Source organism: Mus caroli, unplaced genomic scaffold (genome assembly GCF_978045245.1).
Source record: "Mus caroli unplaced genomic scaffold, Mus_caroli_1 scaffold_1, whole genome shotgun sequence".
Classification (NCBI taxonomy): domain Eukaryota; kingdom Metazoa; phylum Chordata; class Mammalia; order Rodentia; family Muridae; genus Mus; species Mus caroli.
The window spans coordinates 1,117,367-1,141,841 of NW_028227256.1; the positions used below are offsets into that span (position 1 = coordinate 1,117,367).

A 24,475-nucleotide genomic window follows, 5' to 3' on the forward strand; every position below is an offset into this window, starting at 1 on the left:
TCACAACAGTTAGGCATCCAACCAGGGACCTGAGGAACATCAGGAAGATGCTGAAAGAAACTGCTTCATGTGGAGCTCCATGGGAAGAAAAAGAAAAGGATCGTATCAGTCACCGAAGCAACAGGTACATATGTTAGCCCTAGCTTAAAACTTCATTTTTTAAAGTGTTGCTGGAGGTGGGGAAGGAGACTGGCTAAGTTTGGAATCAGTGCTAACCCAACGCTGGTTTACACTTAGGTTAGCAGTGAATTATTCAGAACTAGGAACTCAATCAGGCAATTGTCTGCAGTTTTTCAAGAGCTGCTTCAGGGGAGAGGAATAGGGTTTAAAAGAAATGAATCAGGTGGTTGTCCGAAGCTTTCAAGAGCTGCTTCAAGAGTAGGGCTTAAAGTACAATTGTTAGAAAATTTTTTAGATAGGATAGATTCTTGTTGCCCATGGTTCAAAGAAGAAGAAACTTTAGATATCAGAACCTGGGAGAAAATTGGAGAAGCCTTGAAAATCACTCAGGCAGATAATTTCACCCTTTGCCTCTGGGCACTCATAAAAGATGCTATTGAAAAGGTGATCAGACAGGGGTCAGATAGTACCCAGGCAGAGCTTGATGAAGCTCAGGAAGAGTGCCTGTCAGAGAGGGCCTTTTCAGAAAAAGGTCCTCTTAACTCTAAATTTGATAGATATAGAGACTCTGATGATGAGCTAATTTTAGACAAAGAAGATCACTCAGAAAGAGGAGTCACCAAATATTTTGAGGAGGATTGGCCTCCTTGCAGGTCTCCTGTTCCATCTATAGCCTCCACCATGGGAGATGCTATTCAAAAAGACACACAACTAAGCAAATTAGAGTTTGAAATTAGGCTGCAAAAATTGACTAATGAGCTTCGAGAGCTAAAAAAGATGTTAGATATAGGGAGGAGTAACTCTTCTGAAATGTACCAAGCCCTGCTAGGAAGAGCTGTGAGTCAGGCTCGTGGGAGAGGACAGGATACGTCTGATGTGCTAGCCTTTCCTGTAGTCGAAGTAATTGACCAGCAAGATATTAGAGTCAGACAATACCAGACTTTGGATTTCAAGTTGATAAAGGAGTTAAAAACAGCTGTTGTGCAATATGGCCCTACAGCCCCTTTCACACAAGTATTACTGGATACGGTCGTGGAGTCACACTTAATGCCCCTAGATTGGAAGACTCCTATGTAAGGCTACTTTGTCAGGAGGAGATTTCTTGCTTTGGGATTCTGAATGGTGAAACGCCAGTAAGAAAGCTGCCACTTTAAATGCTCAGACAGATAATCCAGACTGGGATAGTAACATGCTTCTTGGAGAAGGTCCGTATGAAGGCCAGGCTAATCGATTGGTTTTTCCGTTGGAGTGTTCTCGCAGATCGCAGTGGCTGCCCACCATGCTTGGGGACAGTTACTGGTTAGAGGGGATATTGGTGGGAGTTTAGCCAGCATTCGGCAGGGTCCTGATGAGCATTATCAGAACTTTGTGGATAGGCTATTAATAGCAGCTAGTAGAATACTTGGAAAAGCTGACACGGGAAGTCCTTTCGTTATGCAATTGGCTTATGAGACCGCTAAGGCAATGTGTCGTGCTGCTATCCAGCTGCACAAAGGACAAACAAATTTAGCAGATATGTCCGTCTTTGTGCAGAGATCAGGCCGTCATATAATCAGGGTTTGGCTTTCAGCACCACTTTGCAAGGGACCACTGTACACGCAATGTTCTTGCGGAAACAAGGGAATAATGCATGTTTTGTGTGGAAGTTTGGGTCATTTTAAAAGTGATTGTCCAAAGAACAAAGGTGCCGAGAGTGGGCAAGCAGGCCGTGTCCCAGGAATTTGTCCCTGGTGCAGAAAGGGCAACCATTGGGCTAAGGTGTGCAAATTCAAGTCAGGCATTCTGGGCTGTCCGTTGCCGGGAAACGAGAGGAGGGGCCAGCCCCAGGCCCTGACCTACCCACAGCAAGCAGCTTATGGGGCCATGAACCTGCTACCCAGCCAAAGAGATCAGTTTTTGAACTTGTCAGGGCAAAACCAGGAGGTGCAGGATTGGACCTCTGTTCCACCACCCACGCAGTATTAACCCCAGAAATGGGAGTTCAAACTCTGCCTACCAGAGTCTTTGGACCTCTACCTGTAGAAACTTGTGGATTTCTTTTAGGAAGAAGCAGTTCTATTGTTAAAGGTCTGCAGATTTATCCAGGTGTTATAAATAATGATTATGAGGGACAAATTAAAATCATAGCTGCTTCCCCTCGTGGTGTTATAACTGTACCTGCTAATCAAAGAATTGCTCAACTTGTTTTAATCCCTTTACATCTGCCACCGTCCAGATTTGTTAAGAATGAGAGAGGACAAGGTGGCTTTGACTTCTCTAGTGTGAATTGAGTTCAATCTATTACTAATCAGAGACCTAACCTTAAATTGAAATTTGAAGGAAAAAGCTTTGAAGGATTAATAGATACTGGAGTTGATGTAACAATTATTGGAGGACAGGATTGGTCTTCAGCTTGGCCTTTGACTGATATGCTTACTCACCTTCAAGGAATTGTTTACGCTAGTAACCCAAAATGAAGCTACAAATTGCTAACCTGGAGAGATGGGGAAGGCAAATCAGAACAAATTCTGCCATATGTTATGTCAAATTTGCCTGTAACTCTATGGGGAAGAGATCTCTTGTCACAGATGGGCGTTAAAATGTACAGTCCTAATGAGATGGTGACTAAGCAGATGCTCAGACAGGGACTTTTGCCTGGTCATGGGCTAAAAAAAGAAGGGACAAGGAATTAAGACTTTTGAAGATCCTAAACCTCACTCTAACACAAGAGATTTGAGGTATTTTCAGTAATGGCCACTATCTTGCCTGCATCCAATGCTGATAGAATTCAATGGCTTAATGATATTTCAGTGTGGGTTGATCAGTGGTCTTTACCTAAAGAAAAGATAGAAGCCGCCTCCTATTCTCCTAAATGTAATATCTTGCCATATTATGAAGCAGTAGCTCAGATGATTATCCTTGGAAGGAAGCAGGCATTAACTTATTTTGGCAAAGAGCCAGATATTATTGTTCAGCCTAACAGCGTAGGTCAAGACATATGGCTGAAGCAGCACAGTACAGATTGGTTGTTTGCTAAAATAGGATTTAACGGAACTATAGACAGCCACTACTCTCAAGATAGGTTGATAAAATTTTTAAATATACATGAGGTGATATTTCCTAATATGACCTCTTTACAAACCTTACACAATGCTGTTCTGATATTTACTGATGGCTCCTCTAAAGGGTGAGCTGGATTTCTTATAAATAATCAACAGGTAATCATAAAGACTCCTGGCCTCTCAGCTCAATTAGCAGAATTAACAGCAGTACTGAATGTCTTTCAGTCTGTGAATGATGCTTTTAATATTTTTACTGATAGTTTATATGTTGCACAATCGGTACCCTTATTAGAGACTTGTGGTAAGTTTAACTTTAATACGCCAGCAGGATCCCTGTTTTCACAATTGCAAAACATCATTCTTGCCCGAAAACATCCGTTCTATATTGGCCACATATGATCTCATTCTGGTCTTCCTGGACCTATAGCAGCAGGCAATGATTGCATCGACAGAGCTCTAATGGGAGAGCCCTTAATTTCAGATCCTGTTGCTTTGGCCAAATGTGATCATGAAAAATTTCATCTCTCTAGCCATACCTTAAGGCACTGACATAAGATCACTAAGGAACAGGCAAGAATGATTGTAAAACAATGTCCTAAATGTATTACATTATCTCTTGTGCCACATTTAGGAGTTAATCCATGAGGTCTTATGCCTAATCATATTTGGCAAATGGATGTAACTCATTATGCAGAATTTGGAAAATTAAAATATATACATGTTTGTATTGACACTTGTTCAGGATTTCTTTTTGCTTCTCTATATACTGGATAGGCCTCTAAAAATGTACTTGATCATTGCTTACAAGCCTTTAATGTTATAGGATTGCTTAAACTTATTAAGATAGATAACAGGCCATCCTATTCTAGCAAAAATTTTACTTCATTTTGTAAGGAATTTGGTATCAAACATAAAACTGGAATTCCTGATGAGGTTCCATGGGACAAGAAATAGTTGAATGTGCTCTTCACACTTTAAAAAATTGGCTTTTAAAAACAAAACAGGCTAATGTGTTTGCTGAAAGGACCCTGATATAGCTATCTCTTGTGAGACTAGGCCAGGGCCTAGCAAACACATAAGTGGATGCTCACAGTCAGCTATTGGATGGATCACAGGGCCCCCAATGGAGGAGCTAGAGAAAGTATCCAAGGAGCTAAAGAGATCTGCACTCCTGTAGGTGCAACAACATTATGAACTAACCAGTACTCCAGAGCTCTTGACTCTAGCTGCATATGTATCAAAAGATGGCCTAGTAGGCCATTACTGGAAAGAGAGGCTCATTGGACACGCAAACTTTATATGTACAGGAGAATGCCAGGGCCAAAAAGTGGGAATGGGTGGGTAGGAGAGTTGGGGGGAGGGTATAGGGGACTTTTGGGATAGCATTGGAAATGTAATTGAGGAAAATACGTAATAATAATAAAAAGCAAACAAACAAAAAACAAAACAGGGGCAGTTATATCCCCCAAGGTCACCAAAGGCACATCTTGCTTTTGCTTTATTTGTTCTAAATTTTTTGCAAACTGATGTTAAAGGTCAGTCTGCAGCAGATCGCCACTGGCATCCAGTTATTTCTAGTCTTTTTGCCATGGTAAAGTGGTGAGACCCATTAACTAATGAATGGAAGTGTCCAGACCCGGTCCTAATATGGGGAAAGTGCACGGTCTGTGTTTTTTCACAAAAAGAAGACTGAGTGCGATGGCTGTCTGAAAGATTAGTTTGTCAACTCAACACAGATCCTGAATCTCCCAGTAAGTATGACTCTGACCTTGATTATGGCTTAAATATCCTCTTTAGCTGAAAAGTTAATTTGGAGCACAGCCTCCTCTCCCAGAAAAGTTACAGCCTTTCTGTGATTCTCAAAGCCACCTACCCCACACTGGGAGCTCATAGTCTAAGCTTGATCGTTGCTAATTTGCAATTAAATGGAGTACCAGGACTTCCCCCAAGAAGCTTTTGTACTGTTGCTTTTCACTGTCTCCCATTGTTTTTCAAGCAGGTTAGTCAATGCCCTTCAACCTGGCTGCTGCAGGTGTGCAGCCTTGCCTCCAACAGTGCAGGTGGCTGTTATTAATCTATATGAAGAAGCATTTTAAGTACATATTGTGGCTTTGGTCTGAATTGGGAATATGGTGTGCTATGAGGGCCTGACAGTCAAAGATGGGCACCCATATCATATCATATCATATCATATCTATCTATGACAGAGGTACATGCCAAGAGGCCATGGTTGTTAATAATACACCACAGAGCCATGTTTTGTGTAAAGTAAACACAAACAAGCTGCACATACCATCTATAACAGAATTGAATGATTTGGGAAGATCTAAGGTTTCCTAAGTCAGATGCAGCCACCAGCCACCATAACTCCCAAGCAGGACTATAGAGCATAAATAAATTTTATGCCTTATTGCCTTAGTCCAGCTATTTCTAATATTATAAACAGGGGGAAAATGTAACCCCTCCCCCAGCCTGGGACAGGCTGATACAGACTTTGACCTTGCTGCCACTGAGAATTAGACCACCTGGGGTGGAGCCTTCCTGCCTAGATGGCTCTATTGTTCAGCCACAGCTGCTGTTCTCCTTCAAGACATTGCTACCTGCTGAGAGGCCCCTGAGATATTCTGGAGACTACACCCTGTCCTGCACATCATCACCTGCAGCTGGTTCCAGGCACCAGGAATGCATTGGCAGGAATGGGCCTACCCCCATTTATAAGCACTTTTGCTATTAAACATTTGAGCCTTGATCAGGAACTTCGACTTGGCATCCATTTTTCTCTTGACTGCCTAGTTTCTGTCTTTCAGCCCTGGCCTGCCACTCAGGTGTACCTGGTCCAGGTGAGCCGTGGGCTGGCTCTCAACAAAGTCTAAGTGGATCAAGGACCTCCAGATAAAACCATAGGCACTGAAACTTATAGAGGAGAAAATGGGGAAGAGCCTTGAAGATATGGACACAGAGAGGAAACTCCTGAACAGAGCACAAAAGGCTTGTACTCTAAGATCAAGAATTAATAAGTGGGCCCTCATAAAGTTGCAAAGCTTTTGTAAGGCAAAGGACACTGTCAATAAGACAAAGAGGCAACCAACAGATTGGGAAAGATTTTCACCAAGATGTAGAATTCTTAACTCTTCCAGTACCATGTCTTCCTGCATAGTGCTATGTTTACAGCCAAGATGATACTTGACTAAACCTCTGAAATGTAAGCCAACTCCAATTGAATGTTTTCCTTTATAAGAGTTGCTGTAGCCATGGTGCCTCTTCACAGCAATAGAAACCCTAATTAAGACAGGCATGATAAACTCACTGGGATCTACACTTTTAAAGTATCCAGTTATCCCTGAGCCTTGGAGGGAAGGATGTGATAGAGATGTCTCATTTAGGGTTAGGCATCCCACTACCTCTTATTCTTTGTACTTTGAAGAGTTGCAAATCTCTGTGTTAATAATCATGTCCTGCAAATAGAAGTTTTTCCTTTAAGGGTTGGTGTGGGACTGTGATAGGCAGCCTATTTTGGTTGAATAGGGCTTGCTCCAGTGACCCAATAGAGAACTCTACAAGGGACATAAAGGTGAGCCACATTCCCAGAATCTGGTGCCTGTCCATAATTGGCTGTGACTATCAGTCGTGCAGACAATGTCCCAAGTTTCTGGCATTCTGGCTACACTCCACCCCCACAGTTACCTGACTATAACCAGGTATGCTCCTTCCCACAGTTACCTGGCAACATCAAGGTAACCTAGCCTACTATAAGAGGGGCTGCTTGGCCCCTCCTCTCTCTCTTTAGCCCTCACCTTTCTTACTCTCTTGCCCTCCTTCTCTCTCTTTCCCTTTCCCCCTCTCTTCATGTGACCATGGCCAGCCTCTCTCTATCTACCTTCTCTCTTTCTCCCCACCTTTCTACAATATACCTCTAAAACCATAGACTGTCTCTGATCATCAAGGCCTGCCGTGCTTGAATGATGGGATGGGCTTTCTCCTAACAAGTGGCATTTAACCTCCTGCCAGAAGGCCATCCTGTGTTCCAGCCACGGACCTGACCAAGGACTCTCATCCATGTGGGAACCATCCAGTGCCCCCTATCCTCCTGCCCTCTCCTCCCTTCGGCCATAGGGCTAATGAGCCCTGGGCCATAGTTTTGTTCTCAGCTCTTCTGCCATATCCAGTGTGGGATGCTGGAGGCTGGGAACCTGGTTCAAAGGGCTGCCCCTTGTCCACCACCCAGAGCACAGGAATTCTGGCTGGATGAAGGTTCTCTCCCACATCCCTCTTTCCCTATACCAATGGCTCTGCAGGTTGGGGTATCCATTGATCTATGGGTATAATGATAAGTCACTAGAAGTCCATTTAATACTATTTTCATCTAGGAGACTAACACTAATATGTTTTCCCCTAAGGCCTATGACCTGTCTAGACATGAGCTCTTGACCAAATAATAATGCCATGCACGTTTTTTATTTTGTGGTGGCTTGAGTCCAATCAGAAAGTAGTTGCCTACTCCTTTGATGTCTATACCACTATTGCACTAGTGGACAAGTCTCAGCAAATCAGACATTTTTGTAGCTGACAGGGTTCATAGCCTGCTTAGATTGATGATTACTTATCTTCTACATTAGTATGCATATTAACTTTCAGCACGATGAAAGCTGGCTTATAAGGAGAAAGCTTTCAAGTCAATAACATCTTGATATCTCCATGTTTTATGATTCAAGTATGTGAGGTATTCAGTAATAAGATTTTACACTCAAATTATGAGCAGTAATCAAGACCATTGGTTATAACCTATAACATTTAGGGGTATATGGAACTCCACTGACCACAACTCTAAAAAGAGATAATCCATTTCTAGTTACAGCTTCTTATTTATATATGCGTAATCAAAACTAACATCTACAAATGAGAGAAAACATTTGGCATCTGTCTTACTAAGTCTCAATTACTTTACACTCAGAATGATTGCTTTCAGTTCCACCTACTTACCTATGAATTTAATTATTTAATATGTCTTAGTGGCTGAATGACATTCCCATATGTAAATATACTTTATTTTCTGTATCCATTCATTGAATGATGGGTACCAAGGATGTTTCCATTTCTTGACTATTATAAATATAACTTCAATGAACATATAAGCAGATATTTCTAGAGTTTCTTTGGTGTATTTCCAAGAATGATATAGCTGGATCATGTAGTAGATCTATTTATAGATTTTTTAGGGAAACTCCACAATGATTTCCATACTTGCCAGTTTTACACTCCCACAAGCAGTGAATAAATGTTCCCCTTTCCTTGCATCCATTTCAGTATTTGTCCCCATTTTTTAAAACCTTAGCCATGCTGACTGGAGTAAAAAAAATTCTCAAAATAGTTTTAATTCGATATTTTTCTGATGATTTTAAGAATGTTGAATATTTTTTAATGGGCTTTATCAATTGGAAAATATCTGTTTAGCTCTTTGCCCCATTTTTAAATTGTCTGTTATTTTCTTAGTTCTTTCTATGCTCTAAGTACCAACCTTAATTTGACATTTTTTTTCATATTGAAGGATGTTTCTTCACTTGCATGATGGTGTTCTTTGGTGAAGAGATGCAATGCAATTTCACGATGTCCCATTTACTAATTGTTGATCTTAATTTCTGTATATCAGAGTCATATTTAGAATATCCTTTCCTGTGACAGTGAATTCAAATGTATTCCTGATTTTTAACTTTGTCAGAATCAGGTTACATGTCTCACCTTGAGGTCTTTGATCCATTAGTTAAGTTTTGTGCAAGGTAAAAGATGAAAATAAAGTCTCATTCATTTATATGTAGCTAACCTCTTTGACCAGCATCATTTGGTGAAGATGCTATCTTGGATTTAGATAGTAAAGTAACGTACAGAACATTCTTTTAAAGTACTATTATACTTGTCACACTTGAGTTTGTGACCTATAATAACAGCCATATGAAGATGACAGTTACAATAAGAGAGGGAGAAGAAGGTAACATAGCAAATTCACTTTAATTCTGACTTGTGTTAAGAATTTGAAGTTTGGTTCTAGTAAATTTGCATTCAAGAGAAGAATAATGGCCTAAATAAGCCAATGTGGTTAAAGGCCTCAAAAGTGATATGTTTTCAATGTTTTAATCAATTGATTTAGTTGTATTTGCAAATACTAATGTTGGCTTTAAAATAATGTCATTGCCACATTCTTCAGTATCACTGCTCTCGAGACAGTGAAACCTGAGAGAATGGAACCAATAAATGGGGCAGACTAATGTCTAATGCAACTTTATTTAGGGAATTAAACAATTTATACTCAGAGAAGTCATATGAGTAAAGTGTACAATTACAAGGGTAAATGGCACATGGCAAAATATGTTTTTCCATAAAGGCATGTAAACAAATAACAATATCCAGCTGTAATTATTAATCTAATGTAAACTCAGTCCCATCCACTCACTATACCTTGGAGGGACATTAAATAATAATCCAAAAATATTTCTGTGTTTTTTTTTAAGAAAGTAGGGTCACAAGACTCTTGTCTTGGTTTCTTGGAGTTTTCTCACAAGCACTCAGAAATCTTGCACAATTCCATTCTTGGACTGTGTTCTAACAATAATCTTGTTAGTCACAACACAGACATGCAAAAGGAGGTTTAAGAAAGCTGACATTGCAGCCCCAGGACTTCAGACTTACTGAAGTAGAGAAATAAGATTAAATTCTTATCTCACTCTAAATAGGTTGTCCATGAGTAAATAAAAACAAACCACCACTTAAAACCCTCAGCTTACTTGGTTGATATCCAGTTTCTTTGCTTTTAAAACTAACTTAAATGACTATTCAAATGTATTATCAGTATTTGATAATTAAACAGCAAACCTACCTTTGGAAAATTCTCTGACAACCTCTCCTTATCTTAAAGGACAATTTGCATTGCACTCCAAAAACTGTATAAATTGAAACCACAAAAGAATTGCATCATCCTGTGGTACCATTACCCGTACTGGCATCAGTTTCCCAGCTTTGTATGGACACTCACTAGAACTATCACCCCAGGACCCCTTTACCATTGCCCCATCACTTTAAGCTGTTGACTGAGGTAGCATGTCCGTCCGTCCATCCATCGGATTAAATCAATCTTAACTCCATCTTGTTGTAGACCCACTTATGGAATGGGTCAAACTCTCTTTTTGCTTGTGTCTCTACATTGTCTCTCACTATTTTTTTTTTTTTTCACGAGTGCAAAGTGGCAGGTTTCTCAATAAAAGTGTCAGGTTTTTTTTTTCCCACAGGCTGCCAGCAGGGGGAAGCACATATAGACAATCAACCATTAAAATTTATTTTGTGGCCAGATGGTGGTGATGCACACCTTTAATCCCAGCAGAGGCAGAGGCAGGTGAATCTCTGAGTTTACGGTCAACATGGTTTGTAGGTTGAATTCCAGGATGGCTAGAGCCACCCAGAGAAACCCTGTCTCAAGACAAAACAAAGAAAAAATCTGTTTCCTACATTTGGGGTATGTACTCTGAAAACTTAGAAATTCTTTGTCTTGCAGCTTTCAAAGCCCAGCTTTGAATGGGTAGGTCAATACAGTCCCAGAATCTAGGTAATGTATAGAAAATTGCGTTGTAAGAATAAAATGAACAGTAGTCAACAAAATTGTTGCTTACAACAATTTTTACAACAATTCTGATCAAATCATCATTCATAACACCTCCCCTCCTAAGAGATAAAATATAAATATGATGCTAGAGAGAGGTGAGAAAAATCAAATTCCAGAGTTTATGAGGGAATGGACAGGGTTATGTTCAGACTCATAATGTTATAGTAAAGTTTATTAGGATAGAGGCAGTGAATGGAATTATTTATGAGAGTTTGAGTACTTATTTTACATAAGCAGGAATTGCATCTGATACACTGTGATATTCTGGCCACTAAAAGGTGTATTGTAATGCAGAGATGATTCATGCATTTTATAGAAACTGGGCACTTATGGTTCAGGCAGTGTGCCAAGGATTAGCTATTTGAACATAGGCAGGAAATGCTGTCGTCTAACTCTGTGTTGAAGCAGACATGTTTCACCAATGTCTTCAGAAAAGTGGTCCCTCTGAAGGAAACAAAATACCACTTGCTATGCCAGAGTCCGATTGTATGTCTAGCACACAGAAAATCCATAACAATTTCTCAGAGAAAAAATGCATTTGTTTAAACAGTAATTTTGAACATTATGAGAAAAGAGTCGCAAATGAGGAAGTTGTTGGTCATGTTTTGTCCACAGCTTGGATCCAAAAGCTACTATTTTTGCTCTCATCACGATCTATTCAAAGGTAGTATGTTCATTCATTTTCCATTAATATAACAACTACTTGAGATAAACAACTTAAATGTGAAAATATTCATTGTGGGCCATCGTTCTAGAGGCTTCAGTTTGTAGTTAGTTGGTCTGGTGATCTGTGTATTCTCAGCCCATCAAGTCAGGAATGTGAGGCAGGAAACCACTCATATCATGGCTTAGAAGTGAAGGAAACAGAAAGAGGAAAAATGAGCTCCTACAGTCCCTTTCAAGGGCATATCCAAAAGTTCAAACTTCTGCCCAATCAACCCTACTTCTAGTAGTCTACGGCTTTAATAAATGGACATCTAGGGACATTCTAAACTATAACAAGTTCTTAACTGAAAATTACTGAATCTATAACCTTTTATTAATCTTTAAATTAGCATATACAGCAATAAGCTTCATAGTACTATTTTAAAACCAATTTTGTTTATGCTTATATTCCTCCCCTTTGGTCTTATCCACCCCTGACACACTATTGTACCTCGCTCAACCTTCCTTTCCCCTATCCCTGACACTATATTCTAATGCCCACTATTTCTTTCCTCCACCCCTGACACTATTGTAGCCCCCATTTTCCCTAACCCCACACCAGACACATTATTGTATCACCTGCTAGCACTTATTCTATCTAAGTTCTGCCCCACGGTTACCCAGCAACAGCCAGGTATGCCTAACTCACTATAAAGGGGCTGCTTGCCCCCTCCTCTCTCTCTTGCTCTCTCTTGCTATTTCTCTTGCCTTCCTGCTCTTGCTTTCTCATTCCCTTCCCCTCTCCCTTTCTCCTCATGCTCATGTCCTACCTTTACTTCTCATCTCTCTGTCTCTCTGACTCTCCATCTCTCTGACTCTCTGTCTCTGTCTCCGTCTGTTTCTGTCTCTGTCTGTCTCTGTCTCTCTCTCTTACTCTATCTCTCTCACTCTTTCTCTCTATGCATCTACTACTGTCTTGACTCCCATCCCATGCCCTGAATAAACTCTATTCTATACTATACAGTTCTGTGGCTGGTTCTCAGGGGTTCATTGGCCTGCTGAGGCACTCACTTTCCCTATACCTCACCACACAGCCATATAAACATATCCTCCCTTTATCTTTTTATAAACACATCACTCCCATTATTCCCTTCCCCCACCCCTGACATTCTGTTGTACCCCAGCCTTCACTTCCCCCACACCTGACACCCTATTGTATGCTGCCAATCTTCTCACCCCTGAAACCCTATTGTACTCCCCACTCTTCCCTTCCCCCACCCCTGACACACTATTGTACCCTCCTACTCTTCCCTTCCCCCACCCTGACACTCAATTGTACCCTCTCACATTCCATATTCTGCTTTCTGCTTTCTTGTCACTTTTCTCTTATTTGTCCCCTCCTCCTGGCAACTCTTTTTCACTGTCTTGTTCCTGCTTTCTCATTTCACAACCTGTACGCACATAAAGCTGCTCATATTTAAACATCATGAGCTAGACTTCTCATATGAGACACAATATGATACTTTTGTCTTTGAGTCAGAATTAGTTTAATACCTTCCAGGTCCATGAGTTCTTTTGTACATCCTATAGTTTCATTTTTCTTTGTAGGTATCTCTGTGGCAGGATTTATCACTCTTTGATTATATGCTCAGGAAGGCATATGTTAGGTCTGTTTTGATTTTTTTAGGAAATTCCACACTGATTTTCAGAATAACTATAATTGCTCTCCCACTAGGTATGAGTGAATATTTCCCTTTCCCTGCACTCCCTCTAGCATTTGTTGCCATGTCCTTGATGGCCCTTCTGACTAGAGTGAGAAAGCATCTCTCATCAGCTTCCATTTTCTGATTACAGGATGTTAAACCACTAAAAGTAATCATTGGTCATTCATATTTTTGCTTTTGAGAACTTCTTGTTCTTTTTTTAGACCATTTTTGACTACAGACTTTTCTCTTTTTTCCTTTTATTTTTTGCAGTTCTTTACATATTCAAGTCTTGCACTTGCAAGAATTAATATTGTGAAAATTAAGATACTACAAAAAGTCATCTACAGATCTAATGTGATCAGCATCAAAATTCCCCTGAGATTCTTGACATAACTTTAAAAAACAAGCAGCAACAACAAAACCTTTTTTAAAAGGTTAATTTAAGCCTCACATGGAAACAAAACGCAGAAGCTGTCTTTAGTAGCAAAATACCATGGGAGGTATAATAATACCTGACCTCAAATTGCTCTACAGATTAAAAAGTGTCAGAGACAGTATGACATAAAGATGGGAATGTAGACAAATGGAACAAATGAGGAGACCCAGCAATAAACTCATGCAGCTATGGCCACTTGATTTGTTTTAGAAAAGTGTTATAAATGTAAACATAAAAAGATGACCAATTTAAAAATGGGTGCTGGTAAAGCAGGGATTAACTTGTAAAGACTGAATACAAATCCATATTTCTCAGCCTGAAAAAAAAAAAAAGATTTAAAGTAGAAGACCTTAAGTGAACATTAGAAACCCTGAAACTGATGGAAAAAAAAAAACAAAAAAAAAAAAAACAGAATACACACTTCACGACACAGGATAGGCAAGAACATCCTCTATGCATGGCAACTAGCTCCAATTAACAAATTAGCAAATGTGATTATATTTTAAAAAATTTCTCCACATCGGAAGAAACAATCAACAGAATGAACAGAATCCACAGAACTGGAGAAAACTCTTTAATAGCTACACTTCAGACAGAGGTGAAACTCTACTCTTATGTGCTTTAATTCTCAATTGTAAAATGTATCATCCATGGGAAAAAAACCAGCAGTCCTAGTGAACAGAATGAGCTCATTTTTATTCATAGAGTCTTAGTGTTTTTCCAAATGATAAAATATGAATTACTGAACACACACACACACATACACACTTTAATGTTTAGGAAAACTTGCAATCATGTATTAAGTCAATAATTTCTTGGATATTATCAATGTAGTTTCAGATGAGCTCTTCTCTATGGCCAAATAACCTGTGTTAAGCAGTATTTAATAAAGAAAAATCATAAAGTATACAATATAAGGTGTGCCTGTATATAATGGAAGCCATTAGAGTTGTGGATGAGATTTGGCCCTCAAGACCCCCTTACATGTTATAGGATATTAAATTCACATGGCCTACATAGTGGCCTAGGAGAACTTTGAATGTGTTCATTCGGGAGTCAGACTGCGGCGTCCAGGCTGTGGCTCTCCTGCTTTATTTCATCTCCCTGGCTTACACAAGTCACTTCATTCTAAGTCTCAGTTCTCTCAGTGGCAAAGTGCTAAGCATGGTGTTCTCTGCCTGGTGGTGGCAGAATTGAGACTGAAACAGGTGTAATTAATGACAAAGTCACCCCAAGACCTGTCCTGACCTTCAAACCATTTTAATATCATGTGTCAAACTGAAGGATTAGAAACTGTCTGTTGCCTCACACTGATGAATAGTTGTGTCTTCATGGGAAAAGGTGATTAACAGATGCCAGATGTATACCTCAGGCTGCATTCCCTGAGCAGTGCTCTCTTCTGTTTATTTATACACATCAGCTACCCAACAAGTTTGTCCCATGGAGACAAATGTGAATGCTAGGTAACCCAACCCATAGGCTTCTCTTTATATTTTCTTTTATTTGTTTTGTAATTTCTTTATTATTATTAAATTATTTTATTTATTTACATTCCAAATGTTAGCCCCTTCTTAGTTTCCCCTTCTTAAGTTCTTTCCCCCTCCCCTCCTCACTTTTTCTTCTGAGAAGTTGCTCCTCCACCCAGCTACCCACCCCCACTTCTTCTCCTCTAGCATTCCCCTTCCCTGGGACATCACGTTTCTACAGGATTATGCATTTCCTCTCCTAACAAAGCTAGAGAAGGAAGTTGTTTGCTATATACATGCCAGGGCCATAAACCAGCCCATGTATGCTCTTTCCATGGTGGTTTGGTCCTTGGGTGTCCAAATTAGTTGATACTGTTGTTCTTCCTATGGGATTACAATCCCCTTCATCTGCTTCAGTCCTTCCCCTAACTCTTCCATAGGGGTCGCATCCTCAGTCCAGTGATTGACTGTAAGTGTCTGTCTCAGTCAGCTGCTGCTAGAGCCTCACAGTGGACATCCATGCTAGGCTCCTGTCTGTAAGCACAACATGGCATCAGTGATTGTGTCAGGGTTTGGTGCCTGTGCATGGGATGGATTCCAAGTTGGGCCAGTCACTAAAAGACCTTTCCTTCAGTCTCTGATCCATTTTAGTCCCTGAGTTTTCTTTAGACAGGAACAATTCTCTGTCCAAATTTTTGAAGATGAGTGGGTGGCCCTGTCCCTCTACTAGGCACCCATGTCTATCTACTGGAAGAGGTCTCTTCACATTCTATCTCCCCACTGTTGGGCATTTTGGCTAAAGTAATCCCTATTGAGTCCTGTGAGACCCTCATATTCCAGGTCTCTTGAACTTTCTAGAGATTGCCCCTGCCCCACCCTACACCACACTGCTGTGAATTTCTGTTCATTTTCCTGGCCGTCAGGGCTTCTCTCTGGTCTCTCTCTATACCTGATCCTGCCCACCTCCTCTCTCCTTCCCTTCCCCTCTATGACCCAGGTCCCTCTGCCTCCCATAATTATTTTGTTCCCTTTTCTAAGTAGGATTGAAGTATCCACACTTGGGCCTTTCTTATTGTTGAGCTTCATATGATCTGTGAGTTGTATCATGGGCATTCTGAACTTTTTGGCTAATACCCACTTATTAGTGAGTACATGGCATGTGTATCCATTGGAGTCTGGGTTACCTTACTCACAATATTTTATAGTTCCATCCATTTGCCTGAAAAATCCGTGGTGTCCTTGTTTTTAATAGCTGAATAGTATGCCATTGTGTAAATGAACCACATTTTCTGTATCCATTTTTCAGTTGAGGAATATCTGGGTTGTTTTCAGCTTCTGGCTAATAACAAATGAGGCCTCTATGAACATAGTGGAGCATGTGTCCTTGTGGAATAGAGGACCATCTTTTAGGTCTATGCCCAGGAGAGGTACAGCTGGGTCTTCAAGTAGAACTATTTCCAATTTTCTGAGGAAGCACCAGATTGATTTCCAGAGTGATTATACCAGTTTGCATTCCCATCACATCCTCTCCAGCATGTGTTGTCACTTGAGTCTTTGAACTTAGCCATTCTGATTAGTGCATTTCCTTAGTGTTACCACCAATGTGAAGATAGGTAAGTCATTACCTAAATTTATATCAAGCACTTGGAAATTAATAGGTTGCAACAAGGATATTACGTTGATCAAACATTTATCTGGTACCTCTCCAATTACATTTCAAAGGATATAGCTATCTTATCATTCAAAAGATGAACATTTTTGTAAGCTAAGCAGTTGTTTCATTTTTTTTTTTGAAAGATAGAAGAGGAAGGAAGAGAGCAATGTCAACATGTGCACCACAGGCTGCTCTTGCCAGTTGTTAGCTGAGATTCTGAATCATTTTCTCAACTCCAGAGGTCTCAAAAAATGGTGACTGTGTCTAGCCTGAATAGTCACTCCTAGGACATCTGCTCCAGTTTGAGTAAGGAGAAAACACAGAATCACAATCAGATAAACAATACTTGGAAGAGAGTTAGTGGTACAAATAAGCCCTTTCAGGAGGTAGTTGATCCTCTTCCTACCCAGGTATGATGACTACTTCCTGGGGAGAAGTTCTCGCTCAGTTTTGCCATCTTCTTGGTATTCATCTAGCCATCTGTAGTTGAAAGAGAAGATAATAAGAGAGAATTCTGAAAGATGACATGCTCATCAGCAAGGAAAGTGAAATTAAGTGAGGCTTCGGAGAGAAACTCACCATTTTAACAACCCAAGCAAGACTTTTTAAGTCAAATTAAGTTATCTTTAGTTAACTTCATCATGTCTGTACCCTATACTCATCTCAAAAGCAGTTTGGCTCACTGTTAATTTTTAGTTTTTTAGAAATCCTCTGAATTTAATGAAAATATTTTGAAACATATTAAAGCAAGTAAGTATTTCTAATTTGGGATGTTTTTGTGGTGGGCTTTGTTTCTGTCTTAGAATGTCAGATGATTGGCTAGCCTTATGACTAATGAAGGATGATAGCGTTCTTCAGGGAAGCTATCATATAAGCAACAAAGGTTTATTTTCACTTTAAACGTGAAATTATTTTTGCTACTTAAAATTTTGTAAATTCAAAAGATCATTTCACAGTCCAAGAAATATAAAACTATACTGAATTCTTTTTTATTCTACGACACTGAAATGTGGTATTTACCCTATATCTATAGTAACTTTCTGTTCCTATCAGTCCCGTTTGAATTTTAATAAATTCAGGTGATAGTTGTTCTAGTGTGGAATAGGATTGTTCTGGAGTTGGATATTTTCTGACCTGAATGCTAACTTCAATAATACTTAGGTAAGAAACATACAGGCTTTTTTTTGGGGGGGGGGTTGGGTTTGGGTTTCGGTTTTTTGTTTGTTTGTGTGTGTGTGTGTGTGTGTGTGTGTGTGTGTGTGTGTGTTGCACCTTCCTTGACTATTCTGTGGAAGTTACACAAAGCATGAATGGTTCTGCTGAGAGGGTCAAGAAGTCAACATCATAGAAACAAGATCCATCTCAGCACTGCTACCAGCAGCCAGGGGAGATCTTCCCACTTAGGGACCTCACCCAGTTAAAGCTAGTGCTTTGACAGTGCCACAGATAAGAACTTCAGGGTGAGGTGCAATGAAGCAAGTTAGTGAGATTAGAAACCATTTAGGTAGAGATACAAGAAAAGACCAGTAGAGAAGTCCTGTCATGAGTGCAAGCTTATTGAGACACATACTTTGGGGTAAGCTATATATTTGATACTGTGGCTTCTCACTTGCATTGCTCAAAATGTAATTTACAACAAGGTTTAAGTATTAAGCAACATTTAAAACTTAAGTTGTCAAATTAAGTAAAAAAATATATAAATTTATTTAGCTATTCCTCTTATCCTAAAAAATTTCCATCTGTAAATTATAAGGTACTCATGTGTTACATTGTTTAGATTTGGGGTTAAGAGAGGAACACTAAAGCATAGGTCATGACATTCTGGCCCTCAGGAAGCAGTTTATGTTACTATACTTATTTGAGATGACTTTAGGAAACTATATGCGTTACCTCTCAAGGTAGTTTTGGCTTTATTAGTTGTATTGATATTTCTTGACTCTAGTTTGCATGAAAGGCCATCTAGTTCACAGGGTGAGGGGCTCCTTTCCCTTCTCAGGTTTCCTTTTATCTTTCTTTACCCCTCCAAAATGAAATCATGTGTGGTCATCTGGCTTCATGATAAAGCCCGCTCCTGAGCTAGGTGTTTAGTATCTGTATCTGTATATATTCTAATTGTCTCCCTGCAGCACAAACAATAGACAGGGAGATATCAGCTGGTCGGATGATAAAAGCAACCCTCACCTTGTTTTGTTTTTTTTTTTAATCAATTTCAAAATAAAAATTTGAGTAACTTCTTCAGATAATTTCCTCATAATTATAGGCATTTGAGTTTAAGTAGCTGATAACTTATGGTGAAAAGACACTAAAATCCATGTCTTTCAAGCTTCAATTTCTAAGTAGAATTTGCAGACAAAACGATTTTAGGACAAACCCAGCCATGGGTGCAGACATCCATTTCTAGAAAAGAAAATTTCAATTACACTGTAATCATGGAAGCAGTAGACCAGTCATTTTCACCATTCCTAAGTCTGTGACCCTCTAATATGGTTCCTCATGCTGTGGTGACCCCAGCCATAAAATTATTTTCATTGCTACTTCATAACTATAATTTTGCTACTGTTAGGAGTCTTAATGTAAATGTCTTTGTTTTCCATTGGTCTTAGGTGACCCCTGTGAAAGGAGTCATGACCCAGAGACTGAGAACCACTTCAATACATCAAGGTATTCAGTTAAGATTTCCCAGAATGCCCAAGAACCTTGCCACTCCATTCCACTGCTGACTCATTTGTGCATTGTACATGCCATTCATGTCTTTGAGCTCTGCTTTCCTGTCAATCAAGGCCAAAGACAAAATCTAGCCTCTAATTTCTTTCACCTCTGTAGAAATAGCATGAATGTTTCACGTTAAGTCCTTAATTAAATATGGATCCTCAGAAAGAATAAGCAAAGAAAATGTGAACACTTAAATAGTTCAACAGATGGGATTGTCCATAGCATTTAATAATGATGATGATGATAATGATAACAATAATAATGATAATAAGCACCTTAAATATTTTGTCTGCATTTCTTTGTACTTAATAGTCCAATTTTCAAAGTTTGCAGGTTTTCTGAGATACCAGGGTAAGTCACATCTGCCTGGACTACTTTGCCTTGCCAGCATGATCAACTTTGGCCCTGGAAAGAATCGGATGTTCTAGATTTTGCTAGATGTGATAAATTTTTAGTATGATTGAGTAATAATCATAGTTTATTTATTTTTGTATTATTTAATCAGCACAATTACATTAAAAGCAATGAAACTATATTGTATAATATTAAACATAGCTTCCTATGATGCCAAATACTTAGATTGCAGTACAACCAAATGTTGTGTGTGTGCTAGCCAATATATCAGTCACTAACCATCTGTGTCTAGTGAGCATTTTAAATGTAGCTAGTGCAACCAAGAAATTGACTTTCAGGTTTGATTTGATTTTAATTAACTTAAATTTAATTAGCCATATGTGGTTAATGGCTACCATATTGGATTGTTCAGAAACCAGACATTTTAAAAATAAAAGTAATTTTTTTGCAGATGTCAAAATATTTGACAAGCATTCTAGAAATAAAGGTATGGTTTTCTTAGTTGATCATATGTATGACTTTATGTCATAATTGTTTAATTCAAATTGCTTCCATGACAATGGTATCTATTATCATATAACCTAATGATGTGACATTTCTGCAGGTACTTCATATACACTGTTTTCAATGATCAAACAGGCATCTTTGACACCATTTTCCTTAAGAAAAAACTGAGATTTTTCAGAGCCAGCCAGTAGAAAGCAGTGGTTCAATCCTGTTCAGAAACAAAAATGTTGATTGTTTCCCTTATCATCTCCATTAATTTATAAAATGACTGGTGCCTGGAGCTGGTTCTCTGCTACAGGGCTCCATACCCAGGTGGCACCAGGAGAGAGAGAGCCTCCCAGGGGTGCAGATAGGTAGGACCACCACTGATTCTCAGAGGAACCTGCCCAGAATCCTCAGGACACAGGAACTGAGGAGCTGCCTATGAATGAAGTCTTGCAGTTTCCATCTGCACCCAGAGCTGATTCGGTGCCACAGAGCTACATACACAAATACTGCCAGGAGAGAGCTGGTTAACCAGGAGTGCCTCCACAACTAAGAGCACAGGTAAGATCACCACTTCTCTTCAAATTCCTGGTCCAAGAGCGACCCACCCAGAACCATCAGGACACAGGAAATAAGGAACAGCTGGAGATAGGATCCTTCAATGCAGTAGCTGGATATAAAATTAACTCAAACAAGTCAATGGCCTTTCTCTACACAAAGTATAAACAGGCTGAGAAAGAAATTAGGGAAACAACACCCTTCACAATAGTCACAAATAATAAAACACTTTGGTGTGACTCTAACTAAGGAAGTGAAAGATCTGTATGAGAAGAACGTTAGGCCTCTAAAGAGAAAAATCAAAGACCTCAGAAGATGTATAGGTCTCCCATGCTCATGGATTGGCAGGATTGATATAGTAAAAATGGCCATCTTGCCAAACACAATATGCAGATTGAATGCAATCTCCATCAAAATTCCAACTCAATTCTTCATAGAGTTAGAAAGAGCAATTCTCAAATTCATCTAGAATAACAAAAAAATCTACACTAGGAAAACTATTCTCAACAAAAAAAAACTTCTGGAGGAATCTGCATCCCAGACTTCAAGCTGTACTACAACTAAATAGTAATAAAAACTGCATGGTATTGGTACCATGACAGGCAGATATATCAATGGAATAGAACTGAAGACCCAGAAATGAACCCACCCACATACGGTCACTTGATCTTTTACAAAGGAGCTAAAACCATCCAGTGGAAAAAGGACAGCATTTTCAACAAATTGTGTGGTTCAAAGTGGCAGTTAGCATGCAAGAAGATTGTCCATCAATCCATACCTATCTCCTTGTACAAAGCTCAAGTCCAGGTGGATTAAGGACATCCATATAAAATCAGATACACTGAAACTAATAGAAAAGAAAGTGGGGAAGAGCCTTGGGCACAGAGGAAAATTTCCTGAACAGAACACTAATAGCTTGTGGGACTATGATAGGCAGCCCACTTTGGTTGAATGAGGCTTGCTCCAGCAAACCAGTAGAGAACTCTACAAGGGACAGAAAAGCAAGCCATGTTCCCAGAGTCAGGTGCCTGACACTACAGAGCCCCCAATTCCATAATTCTGTGACTCGAAATCACGCAGACAATGTCCCAAGCTTCTGGCATTCTGGCTAGACTCCACCTCCACTATAGTCAGGTATGCTTCTCCACTGAGTTACCTGGCAACAGCAAGATAGCCCAGGTCACTATAGGAAGGGCTGCTTGGCCTCTCCTCGATCTCTTTAAGCTCTCACCTTTCTTTCTCTCACCCTCCTTCTCTCTCTCTCTTTCCCCCTCTATCAAAATCACCATGGTGTGCCTCTCTTCCTCTTTCTACCTTCTCTCTTTCCCCCTGCCTTTCTACAATAAAGCTCTAAAACCATAGATTGTCTGCTCATCAAGGCCTGCCATGCTTGAATGATGGGATAAACTTTCTCCTAATGAGCTGCATCTAACCTCCCACCAGAAAGTCTTCCTGCACTCCAGCCATGGACCGGACCAAGAATTCTCACCAGGATGAGAACCATAAAGTGCCCTCTCCCCTTGCACTCTCCTCCCTTTGGCCCAGGGGCTGATGAGCCCACCCCCAGGGCCCTCATTCTGTTCTCAGCTCTTCAGTGGTGTCCATAAGTGTATGGGACGCCCGGAAGCTGGGTACCTGGTGCCTAGGACTGCCCCTTGTCCACCACCAGCTGAGCCGGGGGTCTGTGGCTTCACACAGCCATACACCCACCCCCGGGGGCTGCTTAGAAAGCATGTGGCAGTCTTCTGCCTCTGCCTGCCCAGAGCACCTGAACTCTGGCAGGACACAGATTTTCTCCCACTCCACTAAATCCCCCCTCCCTGGCACCTTCTGCCCCTCAACAGCTTATGCTCTAAGATAAGGGATTGCAAATGGAACCTCATAAAATTGCAAAGCTACTGTCAATCAGAAAAAATGGCAACCAACAGACAGGGAAAAGATCTTTATGAACTGATAGTGGAATTGCAAGCTGGTACAACCACTCTGGAAATCAGTTTGGTGGTTCCTCAGAAAATTGGACATATTATTATTGCAGGATCCAGCTATACCATTCCTGGGTATATACCTAGAAGATGCTCCAACATGCAATAAGGACACATGCTCCACTATGTTCATAGCAGCCTTATTTATAATAGCCAGAAGCTGGAAAGAACCCAGATGCCTCTCAACAGAGGAATGGATACAGAAATGTGATATATTTATACAATGGAGTACTATTCAACTACTAAAACAATGAATTTATTAAATTCTTAGACAAATGGATAGAACTAGAAAATATCATCCTGAGTGAGGTAACCCAATCACAAAAGTACACACATGGTATGCACTCACTGATAAGTATATATTAGCCCAGAAGCTCAGGATACCAAAGATACAATTCACAGACTACATGAAGCTCAAGAAGAAGGAAGACCAAAGTGTGGATACTTTGGTCCTTCTTAGAAGGGGAAACAAAATACCCATGGAAGGAGATACAGAGTCCAAATTTGGAGCAGAAACTGAAGGAAAGGCTATCCAGAGACTGTCCCACCTGGGCATTTATCCCAAATACAGTCACCAAAAGCAGACACTATTGTGGATGCCAACAAGTACTTGCTGACAGGAGTCTGATATAGCTACCTCCTGAGAGGATCTGCCAGTGCCTGACAAATACAGAAGTGGATGCTCTCAACCAACCATTGGACTGAGCACAAGGTGGAACTAAAGAAAGGACACAAGGTGCTGAAGGAGCTTGCTTCCCCATAGGCCTAATGACAATATGAACCAACCAATACCCCTAGACCTCCCAGGGACTAAACCACCAACCAAAGAGTACACATGGAGGGACCCATGGCTCCAGCTGCATATGTAGCAGAGGATGGCCTTGTTGAGAGGAGAGGCCCTTGGGCCTGAGAAGGCTTGATGTCCCAGTGTAGGGGAATGCCAGGACAGTGGATTGGTGAGCAGAGGTAAGGGGGATGTAATAGGGAGTTTTCAGAGGAGAAACCAGGAAAGGGAATAACATTTGAAATGTATATAAAGAAAATATCTAATAAAAAATGAAAAAAGAAATAAAAACAAAAATAATGAAAAAAAAACCAATGATTTCTTACAAAAACAAAAAAAAATGTAAGGTCTCTTTCTGGAGCTTGAATTTTATAAATGGTGGCACTACATGATGGATATATATTTCAGAGGTATTACAAATTTTGTTGGGAGAGAATGTAACTCATTATTAAGTTTCAAAGGAGTGGATATTACTTAGAATAACAAATAATAAAGTAAAACCCAGTCAGCCAATATGCTTTTCTGTATATTTGAAAGAACATACACTACTTTAGGGACAGAGAAGCCAAGCCACCGACTAAGTTTTCAGCACAACTCACTCTCTAGCTTTTCCTAGAAGTAAGAAAGTCCCTTGTCTATCAGGAGAGAGCTTACTGAAGATAGGGGAAGTTTGTTTTTCATTTCTTTATATCCTGGTCTCCAAACAGTGCTTGGCACTTTGCTGTGTTTTTACATGAATACGTTAATATATGCATTACAAACATGAATGCTCTAGATCCAAGGAACACATAGTTATTTAGATATAACACTTTGACAACTGGGTTCCTACCATATGGAAAAGTCCATCACATTTGAACCATTAAGGTCACAGTGCATT

The 24,475-nt window shown here is 39.9% G+C and overlaps 1 protein-coding gene across 1 annotated transcript in view; it reads right to left on the reverse strand.

Moving 5' to 3' along the window:
- Positions 1-16,084: 16,084 nt before the first annotated feature.
- Positions 16,085-24,475, reverse strand: part of Rp1 (RP1 axonemal microtubule associated) — a 408,574-nt gene continuing 400,183 nt past the window's right edge. Inside the window, exon 30 of the mRNA XM_085835373.1 lies at positions 16,085-17,196. Within this exon, the coding sequence (XP_085691499.1) occupies positions 17,136-17,196 (61 nt within the window). The 3' untranslated portion in view covers positions 16,085-17,135. The remainder of the gene's footprint in view (positions 17,197-24,475) is intronic.